The sequence below is a fragment of the Schistocerca gregaria genome, chromosome 6 (assembly GCF_023897955.1).
Source record: "Schistocerca gregaria isolate iqSchGreg1 chromosome 6, iqSchGreg1.2, whole genome shotgun sequence".
Taxonomy (NCBI): Eukaryota; Metazoa; Arthropoda; class Insecta; order Orthoptera; family Acrididae; genus Schistocerca; species Schistocerca gregaria.
Genome location: NC_064925.1, coordinates 157,981,029 through 157,997,889, shown reverse-complemented (window position 1 = coordinate 157,997,889; position 16,861 = coordinate 157,981,029). Strand labels below are relative to the sequence as shown.

The following is a 16,861-nucleotide window of genomic DNA, read 5'->3' as shown; positions in this document are numbered from 1 at the left end:
TGTTGAGCTGCTTGACAGCACAGGATTCACACTTGTGATATCTGGGCTGCTACCTCCCTGTGTACAAAGGTGGTTTGGAAAGTTCTCGGAATCACCACGAGAGGTCAGCGCTAGCGCGAGTTGTTCACGTGATATTCATTGGACTGTTGGCTGTAAACACGGGCGACGTCAGTGCTCTTGGAAGAGAGCTGTGGTGGTGATGTGGCTCTATTGTTGTTCCTGCATAGTGATTTGCGAAGATGGAAAAAATCGACACAGGGGGACTCTGCTCCTTCATATTCAAGTGGACAAATGAATTTAAATTTTGTCAGAAGATGATCCATGCAATGGTCAGCCAAGATGAGTCACTACTTCAGGAATCTTTGTAAAAGTGCATTAAATGGTCATGGAAGATCGCTGATTGGAAGTGCATGGAATTGCTCACACTTGCCAGATGTTATCTGAAAGAGTTTATCACATTTTAACTGAAAAATTAGAAGTGAAAAAATTATCTGCAAATGGATGCTGCGACTCCTGACACTGGATCAAAAACGCGTGAGAATGGGCATATCTGAAAAATGTTTCTGCCATTTAAGGAGAAGCAAACAAGATTTTTGTGCTGGTTTGTGACCACATATGAAACTTCAGTGCACTGCTATACCCCAGAGACAAAACAACAGTCAAAGCAGAGGGAACATGCTGATTGTACACCACCAAAGAAAGCAGAGACAATTTCTTCGGTGGGAAAGGTCATGGCATCAGTGTTCTGGGATGTAAAAGAGATTCTGTTTGTCGATTATCGCCCCACTAGACAAACAATTACTGGAGAATACTATGCTAACCTCCTGGACAAATTGCAACAAATGATATGCAAAAAAGGCCAGGTTTAGCAAGGAAGAAAGTCTTCTTCCATCAAGACAATGTGTGCTCACACACTTGTGCTGTCACCATGGCAAAATTACGTGAACTAACGTATGAATTGTTGCCACACCCACCTTATTCATCTGATATGGTTCCGTCAGACTTCCATCTCTTTCCAAAATTGAAAATTTTTCGTTATAGACAAAGATCCACTTCAAAAGAAGAATTGATAACTGGAGTTGACAACTATTTTATAGGCCTGGAGGAAACTCACTTTCGAGATGAGATCAAGGTGCTGGAACATCCTTTGACCAGTGCATTAATCTACAAGGAGACAATATTGAAAAATAAAAAGAAGTTTCAGTGATGTAAGTAATTATTTTTTTCTATTCCATTCTGAGAGCTTTTTAAACCACCCTTATATGTCCAGGAATGGTTGCTTGCCATCAAAACCCCTGGCTGCGGCTGGCCTGCCAGGTGGCCTTAGCTGTGGCTGTTAGGCACCCATGGGGAGAGCTCCTGGTCAGAGTGGTTGGATCAGAGTGGACACTTTATTAAGCTCAAAAAAACTAGCCGTTCCTCTAAGGCCATCTCTTTAGTTAGGAAAGGATATTTTAATGCCGGTTCATATGACCCGGCGGCCTTCCCTTCCCCAGCTACCACTCAGGAGGAGGGCCACACTCACCGGCTTGGAGTGAAATCATTCCCTACTACCTGGGCTGCAGCAGTACTGACTGGTTCACTTTTACCATCACCAAGCCGTTATTTTTCATGGAAACTATCGAAGACAAGTTTGGCGAAGAGGTCTCACTGGGTAAGATGTGGTTGGGTTCGCTGTTATTCAGACCTTATCTTGCTGCCCAATCTGTGTCCCTTCGTGCGACCATCTTGGCAACTTTCCCAGTCATTGAATAGGTTCAGGGAGTCATTTTTTGTAGGAAACTTAGCCTTCAAATTTTCAGTGTTTGTGTTTTGGGCAATGTCTTCGCACTATAAAGTGCGCCCTTTATACGATGAATGTAGACATCCACTCCATGAGGGCGCATCCCCCTGTATTTCACAGCCCGTGTGTGTTAATTGTCATCTCATGACCATCACTTACCATGATCACTGTGATTGCATGTTTTATAAGAAGGAAAAGAAGATACAGGTGTGTATGTCCATTGATTGTTTATCTTGCCGTGAGGCTCATCATAAATATTATCAACTTCACCCTGGTCTATGGTATCTGACTTTGTCTTTGTTACATCCTGTCCCACTCCCTCCTCCTCACCCCAGTCACACTGCTTTCTTTTCTTCCCTTCCCCTGCGGTTCCTACTCCCCTCTTTTACCCGCCCTCTCCCTCCACCCCCTTCTCAGTGCCACTTCCATTACATAGCAGGAGAAGTTCCCCCCATCTTTGGCACCTGTTAGTCACTGCGGACCCCCTCCCGGGTCTCTCCCCCTCACCAGCTACAGCTGTATCTACATCCGCAGTTATACTCTGCAAATCGTCCCATTGTACCAGTTATTAGAGTATCTTCATGTTCTGTTCGCATATGGAGTGCAGAAAGAATGATTGTTTAAATGCCTCTGTGCATGCAGTAATTATTCTAATCTCATCCTCAAAATCCCTATGTAGGCGATATGTAGAGGATTGTAGTATGTTCATAGAGTAATCATTTAAAGCCGGTTCATGAAACTTTGTTAATAGATTTTCTCAGGATAGTGTACGTCTATCAGGAAGATGTCTTCCAGTTCAGTTCAGTCCAGTCCAGTCACTATCCTACGGATTAAACAAACCTATGACCATTCATGCTGCCCTTCTCTGTATATGTTCACTATTCCATGTTAGTCTTATCTGGTACAGGTCCTAGGAACTTGAGCAATGTTCTAGAATGGGCCACACAAGTGATTTGTAAGCAATCTCCTTCGTAGGCTGATTGGACTTCGCCAGTATTCTACCAATAAACTGAAGTCTACCACCTGCTTATCCAAGACGACCTATGGGATCATTTCCTACATAGTGTTACACTCAGGTTTTTGGATGAGTTGGGCAATTCCAACAGTGACTCATCGGTATTATAGTCATAGCATACTGTGTTTTTTTTTCTTTTTTTCCATTTTGTAAAGTGAAAAATTTTACATTTCTAAACATTTAGAGCAAGTTGCCACTCTCGGCCCCACATTGAAATATTAACAAAATCTGGCTGAATATTTATGAAGGTTTTCTCAGACAGAGATTCATTATAGATAACTGCATCATCTGCAAAAAGCCTGATTTTACTATGACCTGTTGTCTGCAAGGCCATTAATATACAACATGAACAGCAAGAGTCCCAACCCACTTCCGTGGGGCACACCTGAAGTTTCTTCTATATCTGACGATGACTCTCCATCCGAGATAACAATCTGTGTCAGATTCATTAAAGTATAGGGGGTGGATCTCGGGCCACACATGGACAAATACCTGTTGTCATAGGTAGGAAAAGTAAGTCGTGTTTTTTTTTTTTTAAGGATAAATCCAGACAACAGGTTCCACTGCCTAAAGAGTATCTCCAGCAGTTTTAAAAAAAACTGAAACAGTCACTTACAAGACAGATTTTAACGCGTCAAATATCACACTTACCAGATGTCATAAAGAAAAACAAGCCATTGGAAAGTGTAACATGGGGCATTTCATCAGACTTAAGGCTTCCATCAAAACATGCAATCAATAAAAACTAAAATAAAACTATTAGAAGTTGAGCTCCAATCTTTGATCTGCACAGTAGTTTGGATTACTGAGCACTGGTGTAGAGAGACAGAAATCCAACATGTAGTATTACCATTGTGTGAAAGGGCAAACTCTTACTGCAGAACTACTTCAAGGAGTGGAGGATCATGCATTTACAGGGTGTATATGACCCGGGAGATACGGGAAAAACCCGGTAAATTTTCATCCGGGAGAAAACCGGGAAAAACCCAGGAATTGTTTAGAATTCTGGGAATTTTTCATTGTTTTAGTTTTTTAAATTCTTGTGATTTTGACAGGTAAGAACCAATACTCTAACAAAGTATGTTACTGTATCCTGCTACTGCAGAACAATACTGCAGCAACAAAACATGAACAGGCAGGGGGGGGGGGGGGGGGGGGAGGATAGAGAGAGAGAGAGAGAGAGAGAAGAAAAGAAAACTTTAGTAGCAAAGGAAATGAACCATATACAACAATAAAACAGTGCTCATACAAGCGTCTGCTGACAGCAAAGTGTGTCAAAGGCTTTAGGAAGACTGAAATGCTTCATAACAACAAATTGACTCCGATGAGCGTGATGTGACAACTGTTTAAATTAGATTCGTTTGAGCAGTTGCGAACGGGCTCTTGTGCATGCGCAGTTGAGTCATGTATGAGTAGTATCTTCTCCTGCTTCTGGTTACAAAAGTGTGGCTGGGCGTCACTACTTAATTGCCCCAGTTTGGAAATAATAGTAAATCTGGGGCTGATGTACACAGCAGTCAGAGTTGTGGTGGGGAGGTGGGTCGTCTCCACATGACCTGTGTTTACGTTCAGTGATTTTGTTGCTCTCACTTTAAATGATAACAAAATGGATTTTTGTGGCTGGGAGCTATCAAATGAATTAAAATACGTTTGCATAATTACAGAAGACCAAAATATGTTGTTAGTTTCAGATATTATTTCCACCTTTCTGACAGTCAAGTATTAATCGCCTTGCAGAACAATGAAGTTTTTTTTGCCGGTTTGCTAAAGATATTTGGCTTTCATTAATCTTTCCTGCTTAGTCAGTCAATTTATTTGAAACGAAGTACACTCCTGGAAATTGAAATAAGAACACCGTGAATTCATTGTCCCAGGAAGGGGAAACTTTGTCACATTCCTGGGGTCAGATACATCACATGATCACACTGACAGAACCACAGGCACATAGACACAGGCAACAGAACATGCACAATGTCGGCACTAGTACAGTGTATATCCACCTTTCACAGCAATGCAGGCTGCTATTCTCCCATGGAGACGATCGTAGAGATGCTGGATGTAGTCCTGTGGAACGGCTTGCCATGCCATTTCCACCTGGCGCCTGAGTTGGACCAGCATTCGTGCTGGATGTGCAGACCGCGTGAGACGACGCTTCATCCAGTCCCAAACATGCTCAATGGGGGACAGATCCGGAGATCTTGCTGGCCAGGGTAGTTGACTTACACCTTCTAGAGCAAGTTCCCTTGCCGGTCTAGGAATGGTAGAACGATGGGTTCGATGATGGTTTGGATGTACCGTGCACTATTCAGTGTCCCCTCGATGATGATCAGAGGTGTACGGCCAGTGTAGGAGATCGCTCCCCACACCATGATGCCGGGTGTTGGCCCTGTGTGCCTCGGTCGTATGCAGTTCTGATTGTGGCGCTCACCTGCACGGCGCCAAACACGCATACGACCATCATTGGCACCAAGGCAGAAGCGACTCTCATCGCTGAAGATGACATGTCTCCATTCGTCCCTCCATTCACGCCTGTCGCGACACCACTGGAGGCGGGCTGCACGATGTTGGGGCATGAGCGGGAGACAGCCTAACGGTGTGCGGGACCGTAGCCCAGCTTCATGGAGACGGTTGCGAATGGTCCTCGCCGATACCCCAGGAGCAACAGTGTCCCTAATTTGTTGGGAAGTGGCGGTGCGGTCCCCTACGGCACCGCGTAGGATCCTACGGTCTTGGCGTTCATCCGTGAGTCGCTGCGGTCCGGTCCCAGGTCGACGGGCACGTGCACCTTCCGCCGACCACTGGCGACAACATCGATGTACTGTGGAGACCTCACACCCCAAGTGTTGAGCAATTCGGCGGTACGTCCACCCGGCCTTCCGCATGCCCACTATACGCCCCGCTCAAAGTCCGTCAACTGCACATACGGTTCACATCCACGCTGTCGCGGCATGCTACCAGTGTTAAAGACTGCGATGGAGCTCCGTATGCCACGGCAAACTGGCTGACACTGACGGCGGTGGTGCACAAATGCTGCGCAGCTAGCGTCATTCGACGGCCAACACCGCGGTTCCTGGTGTGTCCGCTGTGCCGTGCGTGTGATCATTGCTTGTACAGCCCTCTCGCAGTGTCCGGAGCAAGTAAGGTGGGTCTGACACACCGGTGTCAATGTGTTCTTTTTTCCATTTCCAGGAGTGTATTTAATTTAACACTATTGGCTAGTTTCAACTGTTCGCTGCATCTCAAGTGCACGTATGGCATTATACTATTATAAAGAACCAGACATGGGATAATATGGTATTGGTACTCCAAGAAAATTTACATACGAGTGTGCATTTTAAGCCGAATTATGCATTTTGGTATGGTTCACGAAATTCCGATGCTTTTGAAGTATCCTCTGATGTCTTGTTTCTTTTATGTCATAATGTAAGATCTTTTAATGTTTTACATGTACGAACGTATATATGGGCTTCTTACGTCGACATACCTGCGTGAGCACGGTGATGCCCGTTATCTAGTGCTCTCTTGCAACTGCTGAAACAAACCTATTTGTAACAGGTTGCGGGAAAATATTGCGAACGGTGGTTTGAAAAGTGTTACATTCAAAGCAAATTTCCTTTTGCGCGAGATGAACCATGTGCGACAATGTACGACGAATTTCTTAAATCACATAGTGTTTGACTCTGATTTAAAAATCAACTCTTTGAGGATGACCATTTACAAAAATTTCGAGCCCAGAAGATCAGACATTTACGCTGTTATTAAAAAATTTACTGGCACATTTGTTTGATGTGTCTCAAAGTGTAACACCTGCAAAAAAAATCAACATTATATGTGGAAGTTTAACTTTTCTTCCAGCTTATTAATCTTAGAGACCAATATTATATGTGAATGCTACATATATTAATTTAAACCATTAACTTTTATTATTTGTATGTTTGCGCTACTTAAGTGTGATCTTGCTATTGGCTGACTATGCTGTCATCAGTTGGCGACATCATGTGACATGAGCTATGACTGGCTTACAAAAGCCCATCATAATCTCGATTTCAATGTTTTGGAAAGTGACATGCGTTGTTTCGCGCAATTCAAATTTATACCTTTGTAATTTGAAAATATGCAGTACATCGTGCTGCACATCAAAGGTCTTTTTCCCCCCCCTTTCTTTTTTCCTTTCTTTAAATACTTACTCCCAAGCTATGCATAGCACAATACTAACAACTCTTATTCTTTCTGAGCTCAACACCTCACTCATTATGGAGGGAGGCTGACTCAGTTTTTCAGGGTAGCAATTGGGAAGTTGCAGTACAGGAAATGGCCCAGAGATCACCAATGTGTGTGTGTGTGTGTGTGTGTGTGTGTGTGTGTGTGTGTGTGTGTGTGTGTGCAGTGACTGATAGTGTGGTATGAGTGAACAGTGTGGTATTACAGTATTAAATAATTTTTTTTGCAAAAAAATCTAATGATTATCTCTAACTAGAGGTTTGTAAATGTATGTGTATACAAATTAGCTTATATTTAAATTCGTTTAAACTTGTAAATACGTTGACATGTCCTATATCCTTAAAAAATATATATATAATAATTTACGGATGAATAAAGCTGCTGCTGCTCCTCCTCCTCCTCCTCCTACTACTACTACTACTACTACTACTACTACTACTACTACTACGATCGTCAGTATAAACCCGTCCAGGCAGTAGCAGCATCACCTGGTGAGAAATGACTTCTAGTTACACATACGCACGGTGCGTGTGGTATATCAGTGGACATGCTGCCCGTCTGTAGAATGGGGAAGGCGTGTGATGTATCCGAGTTTGACACTGGGCAGATTGTGATGACCCAGAGGCTTGGCATGAGCATTTCGGACACGACTTGTCAGGTATTCAAGGAGTGATGTTGTGAGCGTCTTCAGCATGTGGTGAAACACATCCAAACATAATGGGGCCAGGCAGATGTCGGACATTGTAGGCTGGGCAGATTGGTAAATCTGGACACATGGTGAACTGTATTGGAAATAACATCAGACCTTAATGCTGGGCATAGTGCAAGTGTATATGAACACACAGTGCACCAAACACTCCTAACAATGGGCGTCTGCAGCCTACGACCCGTGCATGTGCCAATGTTAACACCCTGACATTGGCAACCACGACTGAAATGGACACATGACCATAAGCACTGGACTTTGGTGGAGTGGTAGAACGTTGCATGGTCTGATAAATCCTGATACCTTCTTCACCATGCTGGTGGAAGGGCACAAATCTGTCATCTTCAAGTGGAACATTTTCTTGACATCTATACTGAGGGATGGAGATGAGCTGGCAGCAGCTCCATTATTTTCTGGAGAACATTCACATGGGCATCCATGGGTCCAGTGAAGCTCGTGTGAGGCATGATGACTGCCAGGAAATATCACACACTGATTTGCAGACCACATACACCCCTTCATTACGATCATATTTCCCAATGGCAGTGGCGTTTTTCAACAAGAAAATGCATGTCACAAGTCCAGGAGTGTGATGGAGTGGTTTGAGGAACACAGTGTCGTGTTCCAGTAGATGTGCTGGCCATCCAACTCACTAGATCTGAACCAGGGATGTGATAGAATGTGGCGTCAAAGCTCATCGCCCCTTGTGGGAATTTACGGGAATTAGGTGACTTGTGTGTTCAAATATGGTGCCAACTCCCTCCAGCAGCCCACTAAGGCTTCATTGCTTGCATGCCACAACACATTGACGCTGTTATCCGTGCCAAAGGTGGACATACCAGTTGTTAGATTGGTGGTCGTAATGTTCTGACTTATCAGTGTATGAGGTAAAACATGGTTTAATTAATTAAAAATGGAAGAAACTTTCATTATATCAATTTTTTGCTGTGAGCGGATGTTCCCGCACTGTAATGACCCACTCAAAGTATTTAACAGCATCGTTGATTCAGATCCCAGCCAACCACCTACTCGATTATTAATTGTCTTGTAGACAACTGCCTCGTTATGAGAATTGTACTGTTAGTTCTTAATTTGGGTCATTTTCTTGACAGATCTTCAATCTGTTATCGTGTAGCTCACTATTTAGTTTGTTACAGCTGTTCACTTTGATGCATGACAGTATGACTTATCATTGTGTCAGCTGATGCAGTAATGAAGAAATAGGTATGGGCTCACAATTATTAAACAGCAATGGAACAATACAAGGCAATATTGTTTTTATGCTTAGGTGTGCCCACTCAAGGATTTGGAGAGAAAGAAAGAAAGAAAGAAAACTGACCCATGGCACTTAATGTGTAACCACCAAACAATTACAAAAACTTGTACCCCAAAAAGCAAATCGCACAAGAGCAAAGTGGAAGACGTATTTTTATGCTCTGACAAGGCCATTAAAGCTGCAGAGTTTTAGAAGAGAATTAAGATGACCTTGGTTGGACAGTGAAAGGAAAAAAAGGGATGGCAAGAGTGCGAACAGGCTCAAATGTTGCCCACATCTGTCATTATTGAAAAATGAAGCAACTTAGCTGGCATTTGCATTTCTTTATTAAAAAAGTGTAACTAAACTTCCAAAATGCACTCCGGTTTTTTTGTTTCTGAGGACAGTCAAGCACACTTGTTCTTTCTGAATGTCAGTTTTGAGAAGTCACATTATATAAGTTGCGTAATAACAATTTAGATCTCATTTCATTTTGGTCTGTTTCACTTCCTGTTTCTTAATTATTTTTTTTTCTGTAAGAACCAGGAATGAAGTGCATTAGCATATAAGGCATGCCTACTGGTCAATAAAAAAAAGAAGGGCTGTTGAAATACTGATATCTTGTAACCAGCAATTCCTTTATTTGAGACAAGTGTAAAGGATCTTTGTAGACTGTCCTCCAAGCATTGTTTGCAAACATGCTTGCCAGTACTGCTTGTAAATTTTGTGTTCCCCCATTTCTCTCGTTGCACCTTTTCATGTAAGCAAATAAATTACACATTCCAAAAGTCAAGAATTTATAATGTTCTGTCTTCTGTATTCATCAGTGCAGTTAGTGTCAGGAAAGATTATTTAGTACTCTGGTCTTGTTTTAATATAATACTAATGAAAGTATTCCAATTATTTTATAAAAACTTAGAAGAAATTAATGTGAAATTTCTTGTTTTGTTCCAAAAATATGCTACTGTGTTCTGAAATGTAAAAACATAAATTTATCACAGTATAAATAACTATTATCCGTGATGGATCTTCTCAGGAGCAGAGCAGAATACAAAATGTTTAAAAAGTGTTTCCAAGAGGTTTTTCCTCTGAAAGAATGCAATGTGTTGCTTGTATTCATGACAAAAAAAAGGATGTCTTCATTGATACACATCTATTGGTTTTACTGTTTACAGGATGGATACTGTCATGTGGATAATATAACTCTCACTGCCAAGATTACAGGCTATGTAAATGTTACCCCAGATGATGCAAATGCATTAAAGGTTGCCTTACTGAAACATGGGCCGATATCTGTTGCTATAGATGCGTCCCATAAGTCATTCACATTTTACTCTAATGGAGTATATTTTGATCCAAAATGTGGTAAGTAATTCTTTATTGCGTGATTCTTCATGTTCTTCTGGCATATTTATTGATTGAACAGTCCCACACAGGTACTGCTGCTTCATAGTGTGCAGCTGGCACCATATTTCAGCATATGACATGCCACCATCATCAGGTGCACTGACAAACCGACCTGTTGGGGGTGCATACCCGAGCCTTTTACCCAGAGCCCCTCCCTATGTGGTCCATGCCCTAGAGCCCTTGTTGGCAACTGATGAGGTGACAGCATCTCCGCAGGGACAATCGTATCAATTGGGACTAAGACTACAGTATCAACAAGGCTTCACAACCAGCACTGGGTCTAATTAAAGAGACAGACAGGGCATTGTGTACACCCACAGTACTGCTGCCAGGCCCCCTGCTTTGTGTCACTGGTCACAAATACTGATGAAATTGCCTTTTCAGCCCCTATGGAGAGCATCCTGTAGTGGGAGAGTGTGTAAGTTGGCCATGCACCCCAGGAGGTCAGTTTGTCAGCATACATGATGATGATGATGATGATGATGATGATGATGATATGCCTGATTGCTGAAATTTTGTGCCCACTGGACATCATGAACCAGCAGTACATTTATAGTTTAATTTTATAGGCTAATACGTACATCTAGCACTAAACACTTGTAAAAAAAAAAAAAAAAAAAAAAAAAAAAAAAGGTTTTTAAAGATTTACTGTTCAGTTGTTTTCTGTTCTTATTGTAAGAGTTCAAAGAAGGATTTTCTCTTGCTCAAACACCTTTGTCGCTCACATGTAGCATCTTATAGTGACAGGATTTACAGCTCCAATATAGTTTTAACATGTTTGATTTAAATGCTAGAAGTCACCTAAGGATGGACAAAAGCAACATCTACACAATTCAGTTGATGGTAGGTAGTGTTTCTTGTAACTTAACATACATTCTGAGATAGCTTGACAGTATGTCAGGTATTGTGTTTCTCGTGCAGTTATCAAAAATACGTACCTGTTCTCAAATGTTTATAGTAGTTGCTTTTTAAGGATTATCTCAGATCATAATTATGGATACTAGCACAGCATTCCGTTCCTGCTGATGCATGCTTTGTTTGAGAAGGGGACATAACATTAAATCTCAAGTGTTCTCAAAATGTATGCCTTGTTCTAAAAGTTAGTACTCTACTAGTTTGCCTGAGTTGCAGCACTGCAACAGCTTTTATCTTTATAGAGATGTAGGTATTTCATTGTTAGGTACGGTACATCATGTAATTTTGAATGGTGAATCATAACTATTGTTGCTTTTTACAACATCTCGAAGCTTTTTTATGCAAATATTGTAACAAACATCTCAATCATCTGTGAAATAATGCAAAATCAATTACTGACATTACCATGTTCAGCATAAGTTGAACACAAATGTGAACGTTGCATTGTATATTCCTCTGCATTTTTGGCAGCTCATTGGAGCTATCTTGCCACAGAACATAATTGTCGTGTACGATAGTTGCGGTACATTTGTGCTGCAGCCTCGCAGCTCTCATGTTGCCTTACAGATGCTTTTACTCCCACCTACACTGCCATTCCCATTGCTGGGATCTCTGCCAGGTTTGAGCTACAGCTGTAATATGACTGTTGTGGTCTTCAGTCCAGAGACTGGTTTTTTGCAGCTCCCCATGCTACTGTATCATGTGCAGGCTTCTTCATCTCCCAGTACCCACTGCAACCTACATCCTTCTGAATCTGCTTAGTGCATTCACCTCTTGGTCTCCCTCTATGATTTTCACCCTCCGCACTGCCATCCAGTACTAAATTGGTGATCCCTTGATGCCTCAGAACATGTCCTACCAACCAATCCCTTCTTCCAGTCAAGTTGTGGCACAAATTCCTCTTCTCCCGAATTCTGTTCAATACCTCCTCATTAGTTATGTGACCTACCCATCTAATCTTCAGCATTCTTCTGTAGCACCACATTTCAAAAGTTCCAAACTATTTATCGCCCATGTTTCACTTCCATACAAGGCTACACTCCCTACAATTACTTTCAGAAATGACTTCCCAACACTTAAATCTATACTTGATGTTAACAAACTTCTCTTCTTCAGAAACGCTTTCTTTGCCATTGCCAGTCTACATTTTATGTCCTCTCTACTTCGACCATCATCAATTATTTTGCTCCCCAAATAGCAAAACTCCTTTACTACTTTAAGTGTCTCATTTCCTAATCTAATTCCCTCAGCATCAACCAACTTAATTAGACTACATTCCATTATCCTCGTTTTGCTTTTGTTGATGTTAATCTTAAATCCTCCTCTCAAGACACTGTCCATTCTGTTCAACTGCTCTTCCAGGTCCTTTGATGTCTCTGACAAGAGTGCAATATCATCGGTGAGCCTAAAAGTTTTTATTTCTTCTCCATGGATTTTAATTCATATTCTGAATTTTATTTTCTCTCCTCTACTGCCTGCTCAGTATACAGATTGAATAACATCGGGGATAGGCTACAACCCTGTCTCACTCCCTTCCCAACCACTGCTTCCCTTTCATGTCCCTCGACTCTTATAACTGCCATCTGGTTTCTGTTCAAATTGTAAATAGCCTTTCGCTCCCTGTATTTTACCCCTGCCACCTTCAGAATTTGAAAGAGAGTATTCCAGTCAACATTGTCAAAAGTTTTCTCTAAGTCTACAAATGCTAGAAACATATGTTTGCCTTTCCTTAAGCTAGCTTCTAAGATAAGTCGTAGGGTCAGTATTGCCTCATGTGTTCCAACATTTCTATGGAACCCAAACTGATCTTCCCCGAGGTTGGCTTCTACCATTTTTCCATTCGTCTGTAAAGAATTCACGTTAATATTTTGCAGCCGTGATTTATTAAACTGATGGTTCAGTAATTTTCACGTCTGTCAACACCTACTTCCTTTGGGATTGGAATTATTATATTCTTCTAGAAGTCTGAGGGTATTTCACCTGTCTCATACATCTTGCTCACAATATGGTAGAGTTTTGGCAGGACTGGCTCTCCCAAAGCTGTCAGTAGTTCTAATGGAATATTGTCTACTCCCAGGGCCTTGTTTCAACTTAGGTGTTTCAGTGTTCTGTCAAACTCTTCACTCAGTATCATGTCTCCCATTTCATCTTCTTCTACCTCTTCTTCTACATCTTCTTCCATTTCCATAATATTCTCTCAAGTACATTGCCCTTCTATAGACCCTCTATATACTCCTTCCATCTTTCTGCTTTTCCTTCTTTGCTTAGAACTGGGTTTCCATCTGAGCTCTTGATATTTGTGCAAGTGGTTCTCTTTTCTCCAAAGGTCTCTTTAATTTTCCTTTAGGCAGTATCTATCTTACCCCTAGTGAGATAAGCCTCTACAACCTTACATTTGTCCTCTAGCATCCCTGCTTAGCCATTTTGCAATTCCTGTCAATATCGTTTTTGAGGCTTTTGTATTTCTTTTTGCCTGCTTCATTTACTGTATTTTTATATTTTCTGCTTTAATCAATTAAATTCAATATATCTTCCGTTACCCAAGTATTTCTACTAGCCCTAGTCTTTTTACTTACTTGATCCTCTACTGCCTTCACTATTTCATCTCTCAAAGCTACCCATTCTTCTTCTTCTTCTTCTTCTGTATTTCTTACCCTCACTCGTGACAATTGTTCCCTTATGCTCTCCCTGAAACTCTGTACAACCTCTGGTTCTTTTAGTTTATCCAGGTCCCATCTCCTCAAATTCCCACCTTTTTGCAGTTTCTTCAGTTTTAATCTACAGTTCATAACCAATAGATTGTGATCATAGTCCACATCCGCCCCTGGAAATGTCATTAAATTTAAAACCTGGTTCCTAAATCTCTGTCTACTATTATATAATCTATCTGAAACCTTCCAGTATCTACAAGCCTCTTCCATGTATACAACCTTCTTTCACGATTCTTGAACCACGTGTTAGCTATGATTAAGTTATGCTCTGTGCAGGATTCTACCAGGCAGCTTCCTCTTTCATTTCTAACCCCTATTCCATATTCACCTACTGAGTTTCCTCCTCTTCCTTTTCCTACTATCGAATTTGTCACCCATGACTATTAAATTTTCGTCTCCCTTCACTACTGCTGTGGGCTTTGTGTGTTTGTTTATTAATTTTAGACCAATTTTAGACACTTTGTGGTTGGTTTTTATCTTGGCCACAATAATCCTGTAGCACTACAGCAACAAAATGTCCCTATCAATGTGCTTCATAAAAATGATCGACATTTAGACAAACAATTAACCTCAAAATTCATTTTGTGCAACTTAAAAAGCAATGGAATAATATGCAGTAAAACTCCTTAATACACTTCCAGAGGGGCGGGCAGAAAGTGAAAGTTGTGAGAGGGAACAAGCTGCAGGAACAATGTTGCGTTCGTAGGGACTTTATCAGCATACAATATGCGTGATGTTACAGAGATTTCACCATTCTTAAAGGAAAGTATGGAGCAAACTCAAATTAATTGTATTTATACAGTTCCAGTGCAGGTACTTGCCTGTGCATTTTAATTAGAAATGCAATTAAAAGAAGAGAAATTTATTGTTATGTGTCCATGTTATGTTATTTGCAAGAGAGGATTTTACATGGCTTCTTTTTCTTCCACCCTCATGCCCAGGCACATTTCCTCACCTTTCAGTCAACAGTAGCATGCTAATATTTCATAGTGTAATTATTCCACCATGCAAGACACTACAAAAAATATTTGTCAGTTTTGAGTGAACACAGATCAACTACACTAGAGTTTCTTTAACAAAATAGCAATATGCTCAAAATTAAGATTCTCATGATTGTTTTCTTCTCTTTTCCACTTCATTTCGTTCGGAAGATTTTTATTTGGCTCTCATTTGTTATTTTGGCAGCAGTATTAACAGTATGTAGTATTATCTTTCTTTTTCTGCTAGCAAAGTAAAGAATTGTGTGATAATGTTTCGCATGTTTTCTCCTTATAATTTCAGCCTGTCTCTGTATGTGTTTGAAATGTTTCAGGTAACACTCCAGATGAACTTGACCATGCTGTCCTGTTGGTTGGTTATGGAGCACTTGGTGACAAAAAGTACTGGCTTGTTAAAAACTCGTGGTCAACATATTGGGGAAATGATGGTTATATTTTGATGTCTCCCAAAGAGAACAACTGTGGTGTTATGACTTCACCAACATATGTCACAATGTAATCTAGTGTGATGCTTAATAAGGAAAAAAGTTGATGTTGGATGATTTGTTCAAGCAGACACTTGAGCAGTAGACACACTGTAAAGCAAAGAGTGATTCGTTATAATGTGCATTATTTCTGTTAGATATTAATCACATGGTTCTTTATCTGTAATGTGAATCTGAAAGGTGGAGACTATTAAAACTGTTCTACAGACTTTTATGTAAAAGAGCCGGCAATCACATGTAATATAACTAGCTTAACATTAAAAAGCTATGCAAATTTGAGTTCCTAAAAGGTGGACATTTCAAATCACTAGTGTCTGAGAAATGTTAACATAATATTTTGTATTTAGTCCTGCGTGGCTGCTGGCATATACAGATCTGTGATACAAGAAAAGGAAACTGTGATTATTTGATATTTTTTTAACTGTTTATTTTTGTTTATTTTTTCTCAGCCTTTCAGAAGGTTGCTGAAGTATTGTGTGTGTTGTTATACAGACACTTCACTTAACATGCTTGGGTTCAATCAATTAGGATTATGTCACTTTTTCTACAAGATGATTCTTTTCGTTTTTACAATTTCATTTTCACTGACATTGTATGCTAGCTTCTTAAGTAGTGTGATATTAAAATCACTTGAACCCTTATTTTTGTGTGTGTTGATGAATTTAATATAGTAGGAAATTGTCATGTAAATTGATGTGGAAATTGTGAATCTTTGTGTCATTGTGTTATCCAGATTTTTTTGTGTGATGTCAATTTTACAGCTGTAGGAAAGAATCAAGTTGAGGAGTAGAAAAATTTCCTTATTTATAAGTAAAATTCTGAACTAGCAAGGGGACTTAAAGGTATGAAATGCTCCAGTATAAAAGTTCAGTGCATTAATCTAAGCATAAACTCAATGCATTATAAGACCTGCTGCCATTTAATTTTGTCTAGCAAGTACAGTAGCCACAGATTCTAAGTATTGTGCAGTAACAACAGGCATTCACTTCTAAATCAAATACTGGAACAAGGTTTGTGTACTCTGGGGCAACTGGGAAATCAGTGAAAATGCAGGAATCTTTTCATGTGTGATAAACCCGAAATATTTCAGATTTTTAGTTTTCAGTTAAATTTTTGTAATTTTGACTGGTAAGACCTGGTAGCCTAACAAAGAATTTTACTTTAGCCCACAACTGCATAATAATACTGCAGCAATAAAACATAAACGAGAGAAAACACCAAAATAAAACTGCAACTGCAAAGAAAATCTACATCTACATCCACACTCCGCAAGCCACCTGACGGTGTGTGGCGGAGGGTACCCTGAGTACCTCTATCGGTTCTCCCTTCTATTCCAGTCTCGTATTGTACGTGGAAAGAAGGATT

The 16,861-nt window shown here is 40.6% G+C and overlaps 1 protein-coding gene across 1 annotated transcript in view; it reads left to right on the top strand.

The window, feature by feature from the left end:
• The window catches only part of LOC126278194 (digestive cysteine proteinase 1), a 73,507-nt gene extending 57,370 nt beyond the window's left edge, over nt 1–16,137 (top strand). The window contains exons 10-11 of the mRNA XM_049978109.1: nt 10,156–10,345; nt 15,326–16,137. Coding sequence (XP_049834066.1) covers nt 10,156–10,345; nt 15,326–15,510 — 375 coding nt within the window. The 3' untranslated portion in view covers nt 15,511–16,137. The remainder of the gene's footprint in view (nt 1–10,155; nt 10,346–15,325) is intronic.
• The last annotated feature ends 724 nt before the right edge of the window (nt 16,138–16,861 follow it).